This window comes from Sapajus apella, unplaced genomic scaffold (assembly GCF_009761245.1).
Source record: "Sapajus apella isolate SASKATOON/1434 unplaced genomic scaffold, GSC_monkey_1.0 scaffold85, whole genome shotgun sequence".
In the NCBI taxonomy this organism is placed as follows: domain Eukaryota; kingdom Metazoa; phylum Chordata; class Mammalia; order Primates; family Cebidae; genus Sapajus; species Sapajus apella.
The window spans coordinates 138,141-158,456 of record NW_022437025.1 but is presented as its reverse complement, the minus strand read 5'-3'; the positions used below and the strand labels follow the sequence as shown (position 1 = coordinate 158,456).

Below are 20,316 nucleotides of genomic sequence, written 5' to 3'. Positions count from 1 at the left end.
TGGCCAGACGTGGTGGTGCACACCTGTAGTTTCAGCTGCTGGAAGGCTGAGGCAGGAGAATCACTTGAACCCAGGAGGTGGAGGTTGTAGTGAGCCAAGATCTCACCACCGCACTCCAGCCTGAGCAACATAGCAAGGCTCTGTCTCAAAAAAAAAAGCAAAAATAAGTATCTACTCTAATAGTGCTTATAAATAAATAAATAAATAAAACAGAACATATGGGCAAATTACCTGAACCACAATGTCATATCAGTGCAATTATTTTCCCCTTATGCTATCCAGTTGATTTGTTTTTGTTTTCTGAGATGGAGTCTTGCTCATCACCTAGGTTGGCGTGCAGTGGTGTGATCTTGGCCATTGCAGCCTCTGCCTCCCAGTTCGGGCGACTCTTCTGCCTCAGCCTCCCGAGTAGCTGGAACTACAGGTGCGTGCCACCATGCCTAGCTAATTTTTGTATTTTGTATTTTTCACCATGTTGGCCAGGCTGCTCTTGAACTCCTGACCTCGTGATCCGTCCACCTCAGCCTCCCAAGATGCTGGGACTGCAGGTGTGGGCCACCAGCACCTGGCCTTAATTGATTTTTTTTTTTTTTTTTTTGAGACGGGGTCTCGCTCTGCTGCCCAGGCTGGAGTGTAGTGGCAGAATCATGGCTCGCTGCAGCCTCCACCAGCAAGGCTCAAGCCTCACCTCACCCTCCCAAGTAGCTGGGATTACAGGCTCATGCCACTATGCCCAGCTAATCAATTTTTTTCTTTTTCGGTGACAGGGTTTGGTCATGTGGCCTAGGCTGGTCTTGAACTCCTGGGCTCACGTGATTTGCCATCCTTGGCCTCCAAAGGTGCTGCAATTATAAACGTGAACCACTTTGCCTGGCAGATCAGTGCAAATTAACCCATGAAAATATACTCAAAATCATAAGTCATTGGCTGGTGCAGTGGCTCACGCCTGTGATCGTAGCACTTTGGGAGGCTGAGGCGGCTGGATCACCTGAGGTTAGGAGTTCAAGGCCAGCCTGGCCATCAGGGTGAAACTCTATCTTAAATAAATAAATACATAAATAAAAACAAAAACAAAATCATTAGTCATTATGAAAGTACAAATTAAAACCACAATGAGATTGTTGTGTACCGTTTGGAATGGCTAAAATTTAAATGATTGAGTACATCAAATGTTGATATCCATTCAGGGTAACTGAAAGTCTCATATCCTGCTTGTGGGAACGTAAGATAGTATATCCACTTCCAAAAACAGTTTGGTATTTTATTTTTTTGAGACCAAGTTTCACTCTTGTTGCCCAGGCTAGAGTACAATGCTGCAATCTTGGCTCATTGCAACCTCTCCAACCCAGGTTCAAGCAATTCTCATGCCTCAGCCTCCCGAGTAGCTGGGATTACAGGCATGGGCCACACGCCCAGCTAATTTTGTATTTTTAGTAGAGACAGGTTTTCTCCATGTTGGTCAGGCTGGTCTTGAACTCCCGACACCTCAGGTGATCTGCCCCCCTCAGCCTCCCAAAGTGCTGGGATTACAGGCGAGAGCCACCGTGCCTGGCCTTATTTTTTTTATTTTTTGGGACAGAGGCTCACTCTGTTGCCAGGCTGGAGTGCAGTGGCGCAATCTCAGCTCACTGCCACCTCTGCCTCCCAGGTTTAAGTGATTCTCCTGCCTCAGCTTCCCTAGTAGCTGGGATTACAGACGGCTGCCACCAAACCCAGCTAATTTTTGTATTTTTAGTAGAGACAGGTTTCACCATATTGGCCAGGCTGATCTCAAACTCCCAACCTTGTGATCTGCCTGCCTTGGCCTCTTAAAGTGCTGGGATTACAGGTGTGAGTCACTGCACCGAGTTTATTTTATTTTTTTGAGGCAGTCTCACCGTCTCCAGTCATCCAAGCTGGAGTGCAGTGGTGCAAATGTGGCTCACTGCAGACTCTGCCTCCTAGGTTCAAGAGATTTTCATACCTCAGCCTCTGAAGTGGCTGGGATTACAGGCCTGGGCCACCTTGCCTAGCCTGGTAGTTTTTTTTTTTCTCCCCACTCTGAGATGGAGTTTCCCTCTTGTTGCCTAGGCTGGAGTGCAGTGGCAACTTCTCGGCTCACCACAACCTCCACCTCCCAAGTTCAAGCAATTCTCCTGCCTCAGCCACCCGAGTAGCTGAGATCATAGGCATGCACCATTACGCCTGGCTAATTTTGTATTAGTAGAGACAGGGTTTCTCCATGTTGGTTAGACTGGTCTCCAACTCCCAACCTCAGGTGATCCACCTGCCTCAGCCTCCCAAAGTGCTGGGGTTACAGGCGTGAGCCAGCGCATCCGGCCTGGTAGTTTATTTTTTAAATTGAGCATTTACTACCTTTAGGCTTAGCCATTCCAAACTTAGGTATTTATTCTAGAGAAATGAAAGCATATGTCTGTATAATGACTTGTACGTGAATATTTACAGTAGCTTTATTTGTAATAAGCCAAAACGAGAAACAGTCCATGCCACGTCATGGAAAAACACTCAATGATAAAAAAGCATGAAATATTTATATACACAAAAGTGTGGATGAATCTCAAAACAATTATGCTAAGTAAAACTAACATACAGTGACAGAAGCAGATTGGTGGTAGTGGGGATTGAGGTGGGGGGCAGGGAATAGCATGTGGGAGGGATTATAAAGCAGCATGAAGAAACTTTGGGGGGGATGTGGGTAAATTCATTATGTTGAAGTGGTGAAGGTTTCACAGGTATTTATGTATATCGATACTTACATACTTTTAAAATGCACATTTTAGGCAGGGTGCAGTGGCTTACGCCAGTAATCCCAACACTTTGGGAGGCTGATGCAGGCGCATCATGAGGCCAGGAGATTGAGAGCATCCTGGCCAACATGGTGAAGCCCCTTCTCGACTAAAAATTAAAAAAAAATTAGCTGGCTGTGGTGGCATATGCCTGTGGTCACAGCTACTTGGGAGGCTAAGGCAGAAGAATCGCTTGAACCTGGGAGGCGGAAGTTGCGGTGAGCTGAGATTGTGCCACTGCACTCCAGCCTGGTGACAGAGGGAGACTCCTGTCTCAAAAAACAAATAAATAAAATAAAACAAAACAAATACAATAAAATGTACATTTTAGGACAGGTGTGGTGGCTCCAGCCTGTAATCTTAACACTCTGGGAGGCTGACGCAGGCGGACTGCTTGAGCTGAGGAGTACAAGACCAGCCAGTGCAACATGGTAAAACCCCGTATCTATGAAAAATGCAAAAATTAGCCAGCCATGGTGGTGTGCGAGCCTGTAGTCTCAGCTACTTGGAAGGCTGAGGTGGGAGGATGGCTTGAGCCTGGGAGGCAGAGGTTGCATGCATTTTATTGTATGCTAACTATGCCTCAATAAAGCTGTTAAAAGCAAACACTGTGGGACAGTGCTGGTGGCGGCTCACACCTGTAATCTCTGCACTTTGCGAGGCTAAGGCAAGCAGATCATGAGGTCAGGAGTTTGAGACCAGCCTGTTCGAGACACGATCACAAGGTCAGGAGTTGGAGACCAATAGTAAAACCCTATCTGCACTGAAAAATACAAGAATAAGGCTGGGTGGGGCCTTACATACGTATTTTATATATATATATATATATATTCATATATAAAAACTTTTATATATAAAATTTGTGTGTGTGTATATTATTTCTCTCTCTTTCTCTCTCTCTCTCTCTCTCTCTCTCTCTATATATATATATATATATATAGAGAGAGAGAGAGAGAGAGAAAGAGAGAGACAGACTGGGGGGGGGTCTCATTATGTTGTCCAGACTGGTCTTGAATTTCTGGGCCCAAGTGATCTTCCTGTGTTGGCCTCCCAGAGTGCTGGGATTACAGGAGTGAGCCACTGTGTGTGGCTAGCACTCTTTTTTGTTTTTTTAAAGGCAGAGTCTCCCTCTGTCACCAGGCTGGAATGCAGTAGCACGATCCATAGCTTACTGGAACCCTGAACTCCTACTCTCAAGGGACCCTCCTGAGTAGCTGGGACTAAAGGCATGTACACCACTCCCCAGCTATTTTGTGGAGACAGGGTCTTGCTTTGTTGCCTGGGCTGGTCTTAAACTCTTGGGCTCAAGTGAGCCTCTCACCTTGGCCTCCCAAATTGCTAGGATTACAGATGTGAGCCAATTGTGACCAGTTTAGCTTTCCTTAAACATAGGAAAGCTCTCCCCACCTTAATCAATTTTGTCTAACATGTCTGATTTTTTTTTTTTAAAGACAGGGTCCACGGCCGGGCGCGGTGGCTCAAGCCTGTAATCCCAGCACTTTGAGAGGCCGAGGCGGGTGGATCACGAGGTCAAGAGATCGAGACTATCCTGGTCAACATGGTGAAACCCCGTCTCTACCAAAAATACAAAAAATTAGCTGGGCATGGTGGTGCGTGCCTGTAATCCCAGCTACTCAGGAGGCTGAGGCAGGAGAATTGCCTGAACCCAGGAGGCGGAGGTTGAGGTGAGCCAAGATCGCGCCATTGCACTACAGCCTGGGTAACATGAGTGAAACTCCGTCTCCAAAAAAAAAAAAAAAAAAAAGAGAGGGTCCTGCTCTGTTGCCCATGCTGGGTGGGGTGCAGTGGTGCAAGCGTGGTGCTCACTGCAGTCTCCTAGGTTCAAGGAATCCTCTGTAGCTGGGACTACAGGCTTGAGCTCCCATGCCTGGCTAATTTTTTTTTATTTTTGGTGAACAGGAGGTCTCCTTACATTGGCCGAGCTAGTCTGGAACTCCTGGGCTCAAGAGATCTTCCTGCGTTGGCCTCCCAGGGTACTGGGATTACAAGCATGAGTCGCTGTGCCTGGCCTGATTTGTACTTTGAGAGAATAAAATGCAGTATAACCTTAAAAAAAAAAAAAAAGTATACATTTGACAGAAGTTAACATCCACAATAAACTCCAAAAAATCAACAAAGTAACATGATTAACAAATGGAGAGGAGATAAAAATGTTCCTCCAAAGATGAAATACACATAGCAAACAATTATTGAAAAAAATTTTAATCTTTAGAAAAATGTAAAGCAAAACTACAATGAGGTATTATTGTTTATTAATTAGAATGGCCAATATCAAGCAAACAAAAAATAGCAAATGTCAAAAACGTAGATGAATTGAAACCCTGGTGCACTGTTGGTGGGAAGAAAGTGATGAACCCCCTAAAAATGTATGGGGATTTCTAATAAACTAAGAAATATACACTTACTAATTTTTTAAAAATAAAAGTTATTCTATGACTCAGTAATTCTACTTCTGTGCATCTATTCAAAATATGCAAAGTACATCTGACAGAAATATTTGCACATCCATGTTTACTGCAGCAATATTCACTGTTATTAGTTTATTCCTGCACTGCTATAAATACCTGAGACTAGATAATTTATTATTTTTTTTAAATGTTTAATTAGCTCATGGTTCTGCAGGCTGTACAGGAAGCATAGCAGCTTCTGCTTCTGGAGTTGCCTCAAAAAGCTTCCAATTACAGTAGAAAGCAAATAAAGACTAAGTCATCTCACACAGTGGGAGCAGGAGCAAAAGAGAGTGAAAAGGGAGGTGTTACACGCTTTTAAAAAATGAGATCTCAGGAAAACAAACTCACTGTGGCAAAGACAGTAGTACCAGAGGGGCTGCTGCTAAACCATTCATGGGAAGTCAACCCTGTGATCCAATCACATTCCACCAGGCCCCACCTCCAACATTAGGGACTGCAATACGACCTCAGATTTGAATGAGGACACAGATCCAAACGGTATAATTTAGAAAAGTCAAAAAGTGAAAAAAAACCTGAAATGTCCCTTAATGGTTGAACGATTTAAAAAGATGTGGTTTATACATACAATGAAATATTCTTTAGCTTCAAATGAAAATATCTTGTCAGATGCTACAATAAGAAAAAATCTTAAAGCCCATTATTTTAAGTGAAATAAGACACAAAGTGACAGTGTGTGATTCCACTTATGTAAGATATCTTAAGCGGTAGGCTCACAGAAAACATAAGTAGAAAGGTGCTTGCCTTTTTAGGGGTGTAAAACCTCTGTGGAGCCAAAGATCAAGTAAGGACATTTGGAAAAAGCAGGACCTTACCCAGGTGGCCAACTCCAGAGCCCATAGACATGGCTGCACACAAAACATGGCACGCCAAGCTTGGTCTTACTAAGGCTTCTGAAGCAGTTCTGCAACCTTTTTCAATCTCCTCTCAGCTATAGTACACATGTGGTCCTTCCCATCAAGAGACCTGCAAGAAGACACACCCAGCTATAACCCTGGAGGCAGGCCTACAGATGTTAGCCTCAGCTGTGGTCCCTGAAGCAGCCCTATGACTCAGTTCTAGCCCTCACAGCCACAGTCCATGGCCAGTTGTACACACTCAGGGACCCAGAGACCTGTGAAAACTGTTCCCTGGTAATCAATAGAAGCCAATCCCACTCATGCACTTGGTATGAATGGGATGATTTAGAGCAGTACTTTTAGTACTTAGCCCATCACATGCAGACAAACTTCAAAACCCTACCTTACTTTTTGCCATATAGATTAACGTCCTCAAGGAAATTTAATCTTTCCAAGGCCCAGAAAGAATCCATGACTGTCCAAATCTCTGGTGACACAACCATCAAAAGCAGACCCCACAGCAGACCCTGCAGCACCCTTGTGACTCAGCTACAATCCTTCTCTGCAACCCTAGAGATAATCTCATCAGCCTGGGAACAGGACAAAAGGAGATCTTTACCTGCCAGAACTACTTATAGAAACTGTAATCATTGTTAGATCCTTCAAATGTACAGACACACAGGGCTGCTTCAGAGACCAAAGCCAAGGCCAAAATCTGCAGGCCTGCCTCCAGGGTCACAGCTTCTATCTTAACATATTACTAAAAATCTGCATCAGAACAATTAGGCAAGGAAAAGGAGAACAAAGCTCTCCAGCTTTGGAAAAGAAATAAAAATTTTACTGTTTGTAGATTATATAATTATGCATATATATATATATATAAACTCTAGAGTAAATCGACAAAAACTGAACTAGTAAATGTATTTGTTAAAGCATCAGGATACATAATCTTGTGACAGGAAAATAAATCTTGGGGCCCCCAAAATCACCAAGTCAAGATGGGAACTGCCTAGGGCAAAACTGCCTCTCATTCTATTCAAAGTCATCCCTCTGCTGACCGAGATAAATGCACATCTGATTGCCTCCTTTGGACAGGCAAATCAGAAACTCCAAAGAATGCAGCAGTTTGTCTCTCTCTCCTATACCTATGACTTAGAAACCCCATCCCTGCCTGAATTGTCCTGCCTTTCAGGATGGAACCAATGTATATCTTACATATACTGATTTATGTCTCATGTCTCCTTAAAATGTATAAAACCAAGTTGTGCCCAAACCACCTTGGGTCAAGGACTTCCTGAGGCTATGTCATGGGTACGAGTCCTCAACCTTGGCAAAATAAACTTTCTACATTAACTGAGACCTGTCTCAGATTTTCAAAATTCATACTCTGTTGCCCAGGTTCATCTTAAACTCCTGTGCTCAAGTGATCCACCAGCCTTGGCCTCTGAAAGTGCTGGGATTACAGAAATGAGCCACTGGACCTGGTCCAACATACAAATATTTGTTGCATTTCCAAATAGTAACAACAAACTTCCCAAAAAAAAAAGAAAGAAAGAAACAAAAGCCAAAATAGACAAATGGGATCTAATTAAACTTAAGAGTTTCTGCACAGCAAAAGAAACAATATTAGAGTGAACCAACAATCAACAGAATGGGAAAAAATTTTTGCAATCTACCCATCTGACAAATACCTAATATCCAGAATCTACAAAGAACTAAAGCAGATTTACAAGAAAAAAACTAACCCATTCAAAAGTGGGTGAAAGATATGAACACTTTTCAAAAGAAGACATTTACGAGGCCAAGAAACATGAAAAAACATTCATCATCATTGGTCATCACAGAAATGAAAATCAAAACCACACTGAGGTACCATCTTGTGCCAGTTAGAATGGCAATCATTAAAAAATCAGGAGACAACAGATGTTGGAGAGGATGTGGAGAAATAGGAACACTTTTACACTGTTGGTGGGAGTGTAAATTAGTTCAACCATTGTAGAAGACAGTATTGCGATTCCTCAAGGATCTAGAAACAGAAATTCCATTTGACCCAGCACTCCCATTACTGGGTATACACCCAAAGGATTATAAAGCATTCTATTATAAAGACACATGCATATACATATGTTCATTGTGGCACCATTTACAATAGCAAAGACCTGGAACCAACCAAATGCCCATCGATGATAGACTGGATAAAGAAAATGTGGAACATATACACCACGAATACTACACGCAGCCATAAAAAAGGATGAGTTCATGTTCTTTGTAGGGACGTTGACGAATCTGGAAACCATCATTCTCAGCAAACTGACACAGGGACAGAAAACCAAATACCACGTTCTCGCTCATAGGTGGGTGTTGAACAACGAGAACACATGAACACAGGAAGGACAGCATCACACACTGGGATCTGTTGCCGGGCGCTAATGGAGGGACAGCCCGGGGGGGGGTGGTGGGGAGGTTGGGGAGAAAATAACATGAGGAGAAATGCTAGATATAGGTGACAGGGGGATGGAGGCAGCAAACTACCTTGTCATGTATGTACCTATGCAACAATCCTGCATCATCTGCACATGTACCCCAGAACCTAAAGTACAATAAAAAAATTTTAAAAATAGCTTAATTAAAACAAATTTAACTGAGATTAAATATGTATACATTAAATGCAATAAGATATTGACAGAAATTACAGTAGACACAAATAAATGGAAACATACTCCATTAGGATAACTAATATTGTCAAGGTACCATATTATCAAAAGTGATCTACATATTCAATGTGAAAATTTTAGTGTAATTTTTCACAGTAATAGAAAACACAATTGTAAAACATAAGTGTAACCTTCAACAACTTTAACATGAGCAATACGGAGAAAGAACAAAGCTGGGACCTCATACTCTAATTTCAAACTTTATAAGAAGGTTACAGTAATCAAGAGTATGGTATGTGCATAAAAACAGATATAAAAACCAATAAAACAGAATAGAGAGCCTAGAAACAAATCCATGTATACAAGATAAACTAATCTTTGATAAGGGCACCAAGAATATGCAAAGCAGAAAGTATAGTCTTGCCAATACATGGTGCCAGGAAAAACTGGATATCCACAAGCAAAATAATAAAAGTAGATCATTTTCTTACACCATACCCCAAAATCAACTCAAAATAAAAGACTTAAATGTAAGACATAAAAACTTAAAACTCCTGAAGAAAACATAGGGAATAACCTTGTTGATATTGGTCTTGGCAATAACTTTTTTGATACGACATTAAAAGCACAGCAACAGAATAACATACAAACAAGTGAGACTGCATCAAAGTAAACAGCTTCTACAGAGCAAAGGGAAAAAAAATTTGTTTTCAACCATGCAAAATAGAAAAATCTTTGAAAGCCACATATCTGATAAAAAGTTAAAATCCAAAATGTACAAGAAACTTCTGAAATTCAAAGCAAAACAATGAGTTTTTCACCCCCAAAACAAACATACATACAAGGGAAAATCTGTATGCTGATGGTGAGAAGTAAATTAATAAATTCATCATAACAAAACACTAAAAAATAAAAATAGAAGTATATAATCCAGCAATACCAATTCTGGGCATATTACCAAGGGAAATAAAATTCGTACCTCAAAGAAGTATCTTTAGCTCCATGTTCATTGTAGTATTGTTTACAATGGCCAAAATATGGGATCTGTGTGTGTGTGTGTGTACGCAATAGAGTGCGTATATATATAATACATAAGACAAAATTATATATATAATATATATATATATATATATACACACACACAATAGAGTATATGTGTGTGTGTATATATACACACAGTAGAATACTATTCAGCCAGAATAGAGAAGGAAATCTAGCCATTTACAACATGGATAGACCTGGTGGGTTATCTAATGAAATAAGCCAAACACAGATAGACAAAGAAACTGCATCTTCTCAGTTAGATGAGAAACCTAAAAATGTAAACTCATAGAAGCAGAGAGCAGAATGGTGGTTATCAGTGCCAGAGGGTGGGAAATAGAGACGTCACTCACGTTCAAAGAATACAAATTTTTAGTTATAAGCTGAGTAACTCTGAAAAACCTAAAGTACATCCCCATTAGATCGGCAAAATAGTATTGTGTTTATAGTTAGTAATACTGTAATGTATGCTTATGATTTGCTACAACAGTAGACCTTAAGTGTTCTTACTACAAAAAAAATTGCTGGCGGGCACGGTGGCTCATGCCTGTAATCCCAGCACTTTGGGAGGCCGAGGCGGGCGGATCATGAGGTCAAGAGATCAAGACCATCCTGGCCAACACGGTGAAACCCCGTCTCTACTAAAAACACAAAAAAATTAGCTGGGCATGGTGGCACCTGCCTGTAGTCCCAGCTACTCGGGAGGCTGAGGCAGGAGAATTGTTTGAACCTGGGAGGCGGAAGCTGCAGTGAGCCAAGGTCGCGCCACTGCACTCCAGCCTGGCGCCTTGTGACAGAGTAAGACTGCCTCAAAAAAAAAAAAAAAAAAAAAAAAAAAAAATTGCTTATCTACGTGAGGTAATAGATGTGTTCATCAACTTGACTATATTTTATTTTACTATATATATTAAACCATTACACTGTACACATTAAATAGTTATACAACTTTTTTATTTATCAGAAAAATCCAAGTCACAAACATGGATGTACAGTAAGCCCTCGCTTTATGTTCAAAATAGGTTCTTGAAAACTACATCATTAAATGAAGCAATGTTGCTGTATGTCATGCAAACATAACTCTTGTTTATATCAATTATACTCTGGTAAAATTAGTTTTCTCACACAATATGTTGCTTCACTTACTGTTTCCAAGAACCTATCAACAAAGTTAAGTGAGAATTTACTATACACATATATAACTTATATAGGTGTGTGTATGTGTGTGAGACACACATTTTTATATAGAGATAGATCTGAATAACAGAGAATTTCAGAAGGCTTCCTACTAAATAAGATAAAATTATAAGATAATAGCTATTAAGAAATAAGGAAACAATGGAGAGCTTAATATACACTAAGCAATACTCTAAGCTGGTTAACGACACAGTGCATTAAAGAAATCTAGAAAGTGAGTAGATACTTTAAACCAGTGGTGCAACCCTTTGAATGTGAGGACATTTTTGCTTATCCGTGGTGGTGGATATCACAAAAATTATTCACAAACCTTTTTTTTCTTTTTTTCCTCATCGGCTATTATTAATGTTAGCGTATTTCATGTGTGGCCAAGACTGGTTTTTTTCCAGTGTGGTCCAGGGAAGCCAAAAGGTTGGAAACCTGTGCTTTAAATAATTTGAAAACTTCCAAAAATAGAGTTTAAAATACAAATTTCCGTTTACATTAAAACAATAATATTTTGAAGTAAAATAAAATTACATTTTTTCAGATTTACAAAAATGCTTATTGTTCTGATAAAATTGCTGAGTAAGAATTTTTGTAGAATTACATTTGTAACCTCTATAGGATTAAAAATCACTAAGCAGAAGAGATGTCCAACATGTGTTCCTGGGATTTCTGAACCAAATCTCAATATATCCACTACTCACCTTACACATTTTAGACATGATGCAAAAACCAGTATTTGGAAGACAAAAATACCTTTAACATAGAGCTCCTCAATTATACAAATAGTCCCAGGTCTCCAAAAGCAATGGAACAACAGTCAGATCATGGAGCCCTTTATAAGTGATAAAGTAGACAATGGCTTTCACTGTAAACTTGAAGGGAGCTCACTAAAGGAAAAACAGAATTATTAGATTTAAGAGCATGGGACAGAAAATGACCTTATTTGTGAATATGAGAAAAAATGCAGCCTTTTCAGAAATTATTTTTATTGGCACAGAGCTTCCCAAACTATATGTTAAGGCCAGGCTTCCTTCTTGACCTTTGGCCTCCTTGCCTGTGTCCTCTCCTTTGTTCACTGTCACCTACCTGGGGGATGGGCTACTGTCTTACGTATCTTCACATTGCAGGGCTCTTTTCTTTGCTCCAGACAGGTGACCAGGTCTGGGTTACAGATAGCCACACCTGTTTTATTAAAAAAAATTTAACATGACTATTGCTGGGGATACTCCAATTACCAACATAGCACTATGATTAGTAGAATAGAGAAATTATGGAAGATTCTAGAAAATTAATCTTTAGAATATTTAAGTATTTTGGCTGGACATGGTGGTTCACGCCTGTAATCCCAGCACTTTGGGAGGCCGAGCCAGGAGGATCACGAGGTCAGGAGTTCCAGAACAGGCTGGCAAAGATGGCAAAACCCCATCTCTACTAAAAATACAAAAATTAGCCAGGCGCAGTGGCAGGTGCCTATAATCCCAGCTGCTTGGGAGGCTGAGGCAGGGGAACTGCTTGAACCCAGGAGGTGGAAGTTGCAGTGAGCCAAGATCATGCCACTGCACTCTAGCCTGGGTGACAGAGCAAGGCTCTGTCTCAAAAAAAAAAAAAAAAAACAAAAGAATATTTAAATATTTTAAATCTGTGGGCTTTAAGCTCCACTACCAAGTACTACTGAATCAAAAATAAGTGGTGCAAATTGCATTTTAAGATGTGAAAGACAATACTTTATGTCATTTAATTTATAGAATTACCACTAACCTAGAGTGAAGGACACAAATTAGCTCAAAAGAAGGTTTACGTAAAGATGAAACACACTAAAGATTTTATTTTTTATCAAAAAATCTCAAAACCTAGCAGAAGACAAGAAATAACTAAGATCAGAGCAGAACTGAAGGAGACAGAGACACAAAAACCCTTCAAAAAAAATCAATAAGGCCGGGCGCGGTGGCTCAAGCCTGTAATCCCAGCACTTTGGGAGGCCGAGGCGGGTGGATCACGAGGTCAAGAGATTGAGACCATCCTGGTCAACGCGGTGAAACCCCGTCTCTACTAAAACTACAAAAAATTAGCTGGGCATGGTGGCGCATGCCTGTAATCCCAGCTACTCAGGAGGCTGAGGCAGGAGAATTGCCTGAACCCAGGAGGCGGAGGTTGCGGTGAGCCGAGATCGCGCCATTGCACTCCAGCCTGGGTAACAAGAGCGAAACTCCGTCTCCAAAAAAAAAAAAAAAAAAACAAAATCAATAAAACCAGGAGTTGGTTTCTTGAAAAGATCAACAAAATAGATCGCTAGCAAGATTAATAAAAAAGAAAAGAGAGAATAATCAAATAGATGCAATAAAAAATAATAAAGGGGATATCACCACAGATTGAACAGAAATTCAAACCATCATCAGAGGTTATTACAAAAAACTCTATGCACATAAACCAGTAAACCTGGAAGAAAGGGATAAATTCCTGGACACTTGCATCCTCCCAAGCCTAAACCAGGAAGAAGTCTAAACCCTGAATAGACAAATAACAAGGTCTGAAGTTGAGGTAGCAATTAAGAGCCTACCACCCAAAAAAGGCCCAGGTCCAGATGGGTTCACAGCTGAATTCTACCAGACATACAAAGAGGAGCTGGTACTATTCCTTCTGAAACTATTCCAAACAATCCAAAAAGAGGGAATAACCTTCCCAAATCATTTTATGAGACCAACATCATCCTGATACCAAAACCCGGCAGAGACTCAGCAAGAAAAGAAAACTTCAGGCCAATATCCATGAACACAGATGCAAAAATCTTCAATAAAATACTGGCAAGCGGCCGGGCGCAGTGGCTCAAGCCTGTAATCCCAGCACTTTGGGAGGCCGAGGCGGGTGGATCACGAGGTCAAGAGATCGAGACCATCTTGGTCAACATGGTGAAACTCTGTCTCTAGTAAAAATACAAAAAATTAGCTGGGCATGGTGGCGTGTGCCTGTAATCCCAGCTACTCAGGAGGCTGAGGCAGGAGAATTGCCTGAACCCAGGAGGCGGAGGTTGCGGTGAGCCGAGATCACGCCATTGCACTCCAGCCTGGGTAACAAGAGCGAAACTCCGTCTCAAAAAAAAAAAAAAAAATACTGGCAAGCTGATTGCAAGAGCACATCAAAAAGCGTATCCACCATGATCAAGTAGGCTTCACCCCGGGGATGCAAGGCTGGTTCAACATATGCAAGTCTATAAATGTAATTCACCGCATAAACGGAACCAAAGACAAAAACCACATGATTATCTCAATTGATGCAGAGAAGGCCTTCGACAAAATTCAACAGCACTTTATGCTAAAAACCCTCAATAAAGTAGGTATTGACGGAATGTATCTCAAAATAATAAAAGCTATTTACGACAAACCAACAGCCAATATCATACTGAATGGGCAAAAACTGGAAGCATTCCCTTTGATATCTGGCACTAGACAAGGATGCCCTCTCTCACCACTCCTATTCAATATAGTACTGGAAGTTCTAGCCAGAGCAATCGGGCAAGAAAAAGAAATAAAGCGTATTCAAATAGGAACGGAGGAAGTCAAATCGTCTCTATTTGCAGACGACATGATTGCATACGTAGAAGACCCCATTGTCTCAGCCCAAAATCTCCTGAATCTGATAAGCAACTTCAGCAAAGTCTCAGGATACAAAATCAAATCAATGTGCAAGAATCACAAGCATTCCTATACACCAATAACAGACTTAAAGAGAGCCAAATCAAGAACGAACTGCCATTCACAACTGCTACAAAGAGAATAAAATACCTAGGAATACAACTAACAGGGAACGTAAAGGACCTCTTCAAGGAGAACTACAAGTCACTGCTCAACGAAATAAGAGAGGACACAAACAGATGTAGAAACGTTCCATGTTCATAGTTAGGAAGAATCAATATCATGAAAATGGCCATACTGCCCAAAGTAATTTACAGATTCAACACTATCCCCATCAAGCTACCAATGTCGTTCTTCAAAGAACTGAAAAAAACCACCTTAGACTTCATATGGAACCAAAAGAGAGGCCACATAGCCAAGTCAATTCTAAGCAAAAAGAACAAAGCAGGAGGCATCACACTACTGGACTACTTTAGCATGGTACTGGTACCAAAACAGAGATATAGACCAATGGAACAGAACAGAGGCCTTGGAGGCAACACAACATATCCACAACCATCTGATTTTTGACAAACCTGACAAAAACAAGCAATGGGGAAAGGATCCTCTGTTAAATAAATGGTGTTGGGAAAACTGGCTAGCCATGTGCAGAAAGCAGAAACTGGACCCCTTCCTGACACCTTACACTAGAATTAACTCCAGATGGATTAAAGACTTAAACATAAGAACTAACACCACAAAAACTCTACAAGAAAATCTAGGCAAAACCATTCAGGACATAGGTGTAGGCAAGGAGGACTTCATGACCAAAACACCAAAGCATTGGCAACAAAAGCCAAAATAGACAAATGGGACCTAATCAAACTCCACAGCTTCTGCATGGCAAAAGAAACAGTCATTAGACTGAATTGGCAACCAACAGAATGGGAAAAAATTTTTGCAGTCTACCCATCTGACAAAGGGCTGATATCCAGAATCTACAAAGAACTAAAACAGATTTACAAGAAAAAAACAAACAAGCCTGTTCAAAAGTGGGCAAAAGATATGAACAGACACTTTACAAAAGAAGACATACATTAGGCTAACAAACATATGAAAAAATGCTCATCATCACTGTTCATTAGCGAAATGCAAATCAAAACTACATTGAGATACCACCTCATGCCAGTTGGAATGGCAATCATTAAAATATCTGCAGACAACAAACGCTGAAGAGGATGTGGAGAAATAGGACCACTTTTACACTGTCGGGGAGAGTGTAAATTAGTTCAACCACTGTGGAAGACAGTGTGACGATTCTTCAAGGACCTAGACATAGAAATTCCATTTGACCCAGCAATCCCATTACTGGGTATATATCCAAAGGATTATACATCTTTTTACTATAAGGACACATGCACACGAATGTTCATTGCAGCACTCTTTACGATAGCAAAGACCTGGAACCAACCCAAATGCCCATCGATGATAGACTGGACAGGGAAAATGTGACACATATACACCATAGAATACTATGCAGCCATCAAAAACGATGTCCCCTGTAGGGACATGGATGAACCTGGAAACCATCATTCTCAGCAAACTGACACAAGAACAGAAAATCAAACACCGCATGTTCTCACTCATAGGTGGGTGTTGAACAATGAGAACAGATGGACACAGGGAGGGGAGCATCACACACTGGGGTCTGTAGGGAGGAAACAGGGGAGGGACAGCGGGGGGTGGGGAGTTGGGGAGAGACAGCATGGGGAGAAATGCCAGATATAGGTGAAGGGGAGAAAGTCAGCAAATCACACTGCCATGTGTGTACCTATGCAACGATCTTGCATGTTCTTCACATGTACCCCAAAACCTAAAATGCAAGAAAAAAAAATAAGAAAAAGAAATAAACAGGAAAAAAAAAAAGATTTTATTTTTTACACTAGGCTGGGGTGCAGTGGTGCGGTCTCGGCTCGTTGCAATCTCATTTCCTTGGTTCAAGTGATACTCCTGTCTCAGCCTCCTGAATAGCTGGGATTACAGGTGTGCATGACCACACCTGGTTAATTTTTGTATTTTTAGTAGAGATGGGGTTTCACAATGTTGGCTGGGCTAGTCTCGAACACCTGACCTCATGATCCTCCCACCTTCGCCTCCCAAAGTGCTGGGATTACAGGCGTGAACCACACAAAGCAGAAGCTCCCAAGAGACATTCTACAAAGGAAAAAAATAAAACTCTGAAAAAGTATTAGGAATTACATATTAAAGTTATCCTCACCTAGGGAGACCAGGTTTCTGTAGTTCTCCAACATCACATCTCTATATAAATTCTGCTGGGCAGGGTCCAGATATGTCCACTCTTCTGGAGAGAATTCTATGGCCACATCCCTGAATGTTAAGAGTTCCTGAAAATACATATTTAGCAAGTGACAGAGTTTTTTTTTTTTTTTTTTTTTTTTTTTTTTTTTCATTTTTTATGGCATCTCACTCTGTTGCCCAGGCTGCAGTGCGGTGGCACAGTCTTGGCTCACTGCAACGTTTGCCTCCTATGCTCAAGCAATTCTTCTGCATCAGGTAGCTGGGATTACAGGCACCCGCCACCATGCTCAGCTGATTTTTTTATGTTTATTAGAGACAGGGTTTCACCATGTTGGCCAGGCTGGTCTTGAACTTCTGACCTCAGGTGATCCACTCGCCTTGGCTTCCCAAAGTGCTGGGATTACAGGCGTGAGCCACTGTGCCCGGCTGTGACCGAGTTCTTAATTTGACTACAGGTGAAACGAGTTAAGAGAACTAGTTCTGACTTATGAGACTGACTGGAATTATCTGATAAAATAACTTTCAACTCAGTAATGTTCTCTAAAGTATTCTATAAGTCTGAGGAAAAAGGAGGGCATGCCTTTCTTTTGCTGCAATGGAAATATGGGATACACTGATCTGCTCCTACCAAAACCAAGCAGAGCAGGCCCTGTGTGACTTACTGGAACAAAAGGTAAACTCACTTCTCATTAAAGTATCTGGAAGCCCTCATATTTGACCCTGGCCGTGTGGTAGAATCATGTGAGGAATTTAAGAAGCAGAAATTTTTCCACCCAGAAAAATAGATAGGATCTGTGGCGAAGGCAATGGTGATGGTTTCTCTTCAAACTGTCCATGTGATCCTACTGGAAGACTAGGCTAAGAGTCACTCAGCCAAGCATTGCCTCTAAAGTTCAATGTGCATATAAGTTACTTGGTATTCAAAGCCTCACTGTAAGTAACAACATTCTGCAGGTTTAAAAAGGGTCCATGAATTAGCTTCTTATTGCAAGTCTGCCGTTAATGCTGACATTCCTCTCTCTGGATCCATTAAAATACCACTCGGCCAGAGAACGTAGACACAAGCACAGAGTCCCTAACCCCAACAACCTTATCACAACACAAACACTTTACATTTGAAGACAAGACTACCAATCATCATTTTGAAACATGGCATTCTCTGCAGGCCTTTTAAAGTTTACAAAGACAGGAGATGGTGGCAATGTGTGACTAAGTCTGCATTTGAAAAACATGCACATTCATTAATGCGATCTTTATGGAGCATGTACTATATGCCCAGAGTGTGTCACAGAGCAGTGTGCTGGGAAGTTCACATTATGTGTGTTAATTCTGTAACATCCTGAAAAGAAGGTACTAAGTGTCCCATACTTCCCAAGATTTAAATGCAGGGCCCCAGCATTTCCATTTGTTCTTCTGTTTTCTTATCATTGATTTTTTTTTTAATGCATAAAATATAGATAGGAAATATCTATAGGCAGGAAATATAGATAGGAAAGATGCAATATAGATAGGAAAGATGCAGAAAGGAACTATTAAGTGCAATTCAGAGGAATTTTTTACTTTTGTGTTTGTATTTAGTTTTGAGACTTGTGAAAAAAAACACTTGAAACTGCAGAGATGGAGAACAGGTTGCTGGATGCGATGTCTCTAGAAACACTGATTTTAATTTTATAAAAAAGAATTTAAGGCACAAAAGTATATAGCTTTTCCTCATTGATCAGCTTTTGGGTTTCAGGAATTGTGAGCACCAGCTCTGGAGAGGCAGTAGAAATAGCCACCCTAAACTCTGATCTCTAAGCAGTTCTGTGAGAAATTTCATATCTGGACAAGGTTCATCAGAGGGTGGATCTGGGCAGGGTTGGGACAGAAGGAGGACCCTAGGCATCTGCTCTCTATGCCCATAAGTATTTTCAGTTTTGTTTTTTCTAAGCCTGCCCAAAAGAAATTTGATTCCCAGAGTTCCAAAACCCTCATGTTTTTCTAGACGAATTATATTAGAAGCTAATTATTTATTCTCAGCAAGGTGAAAACAATAATAATAACAACTTCTCTTCTGTCAATGAATAGCCAATCAGGTGGTGGCATCAACACTCACAAAACAGGAAAAGGGAAATAATCCAAATGAAGCTTAAGTCTCCTGTACAGTTTCTGTCTTGGTACTGAACACATGATGCTAAATTCGACCATTTATTCATATGCTCTAGACTGCAAGTTCCTTGATGGTAGAGACAATGACTGCTTCATGTCTTTTTCTAATGACCATAGAAAATAGAAGCAATTAGCTTATTGATGAGTTTGAGTCTCCAGATCTCCTCATTTTTCACCGAAGAACCAGAAAACTGGAGCAATTCTTATCTGGGTACAATTCAAGGAGATTCTTTCTGTGAGGGAAGAACAAACCCTGGATGAGTCATTTCTCTTCCTCTGGAATGGGAGCAGAATTAGACCTTCTTGTCAGACTGACCCCAGTCTGCACAGGACATCCTTAAATATCTCAATTACTCAAAGATGCTAGTAAGAGTGTCCCCAGTGACCTTTGGTCAATGCAATGCCCCCATAGTAATCCAGGGAGGAGACACTCGGGCTGACTTTATAGGGTGCAAATAGAGCTGCCCTGGTGGACTTGCAGATCCTGGGTCCACATGTGATAAACCCTGTCCCTGATCAGCTAACTCTGAGGTAAGGCGAAGGACAAAGTACTGTATTTCTGCAACACAGTATACAGAAGGAAGGCACACTTGTGATTATGGTTGTCATTATGGCTCTGGATACTTTGTGGGTTTGACTTCCCACTGCTAAGAGGCTTGTTTACATTTAACAGATTCTGCCACAGGATTCTATTCACATCAGAAGCCTCACACACAGCTGTAGCAGGTCACTGAACAAGACCTGGAAAACTCAAAGGGCTCCACTCTAAAAATGGGGCTTAAGATGTCTATGTTGACCTCTCATTATGCAGAAAAAGTGTTCTGTGAGTTTTCTGTATGTCTTTAATCCACAGTCTTGGGAATCCTAGGCAGAGGCCAACTTATATGTCCAGATCCTAGGTGGGATCAATGTGCCTCTGCATTTTTAGGGGATACTGCAAGCAGAGTAAAACCAGAGAGATCCTCTCATGGAGGCTCCTTCAACACATTCTAAAGAATATTTTGACCTGAAAGGAAAAGCTAGGATAAACATAAGTAGAGAGTTGGTTTTTTTTTTTTTGGGGGGGGGGGGGGGGGGGGGGGGGGGGGGGGGGGCGGGCAAAGCTTGAAGATTGCAACTCTAGAGCATAAAGCTGCCCTGAATATACACTCCAATCACAAATATATTTGTAAAGGCAAAAAGGAAGGCAGAGAGGGAACTGATAGAAAGTTGTCAGAAATTTTTATTGGTTTACAGAAGTAACATTGGTT

General features: G+C 41.0%; 2 protein-coding genes across 4 annotated transcripts in view; both read right to left on the bottom strand.

Annotated features, from left to right (window-relative positions):
- The window catches only part of LOC116533930 (zinc finger protein 718-like), a 139,718-nt gene that overhangs the window by 35,251 nt on the left and 84,151 nt on the right, over positions 1 to 20,316 (bottom strand). For both annotated transcript variants that reach the window (XM_032253836.1, XM_032253837.1), the window contains exons 2-3: positions 16,878 to 17,004; positions 12,078 to 12,173 (exon numbers count right to left, since the gene is read on the bottom strand). In XM_032253836.1, coding sequence (XP_032109727.1) covers positions 12,078 to 12,173; positions 16,878 to 17,004 — 223 coding nt within the window. The remainder of the gene's footprint in view (positions 1 to 12,077; positions 12,174 to 16,877; positions 17,005 to 20,316) is intronic.
- Positions 1 to 20,316, bottom strand: part of LOC116533931 (zinc finger protein 141) — a 132,509-nt gene that overhangs the window by 108,184 nt on the left and 4,009 nt on the right. The gene's annotated exons all lie outside the window — the stretch shown is intronic.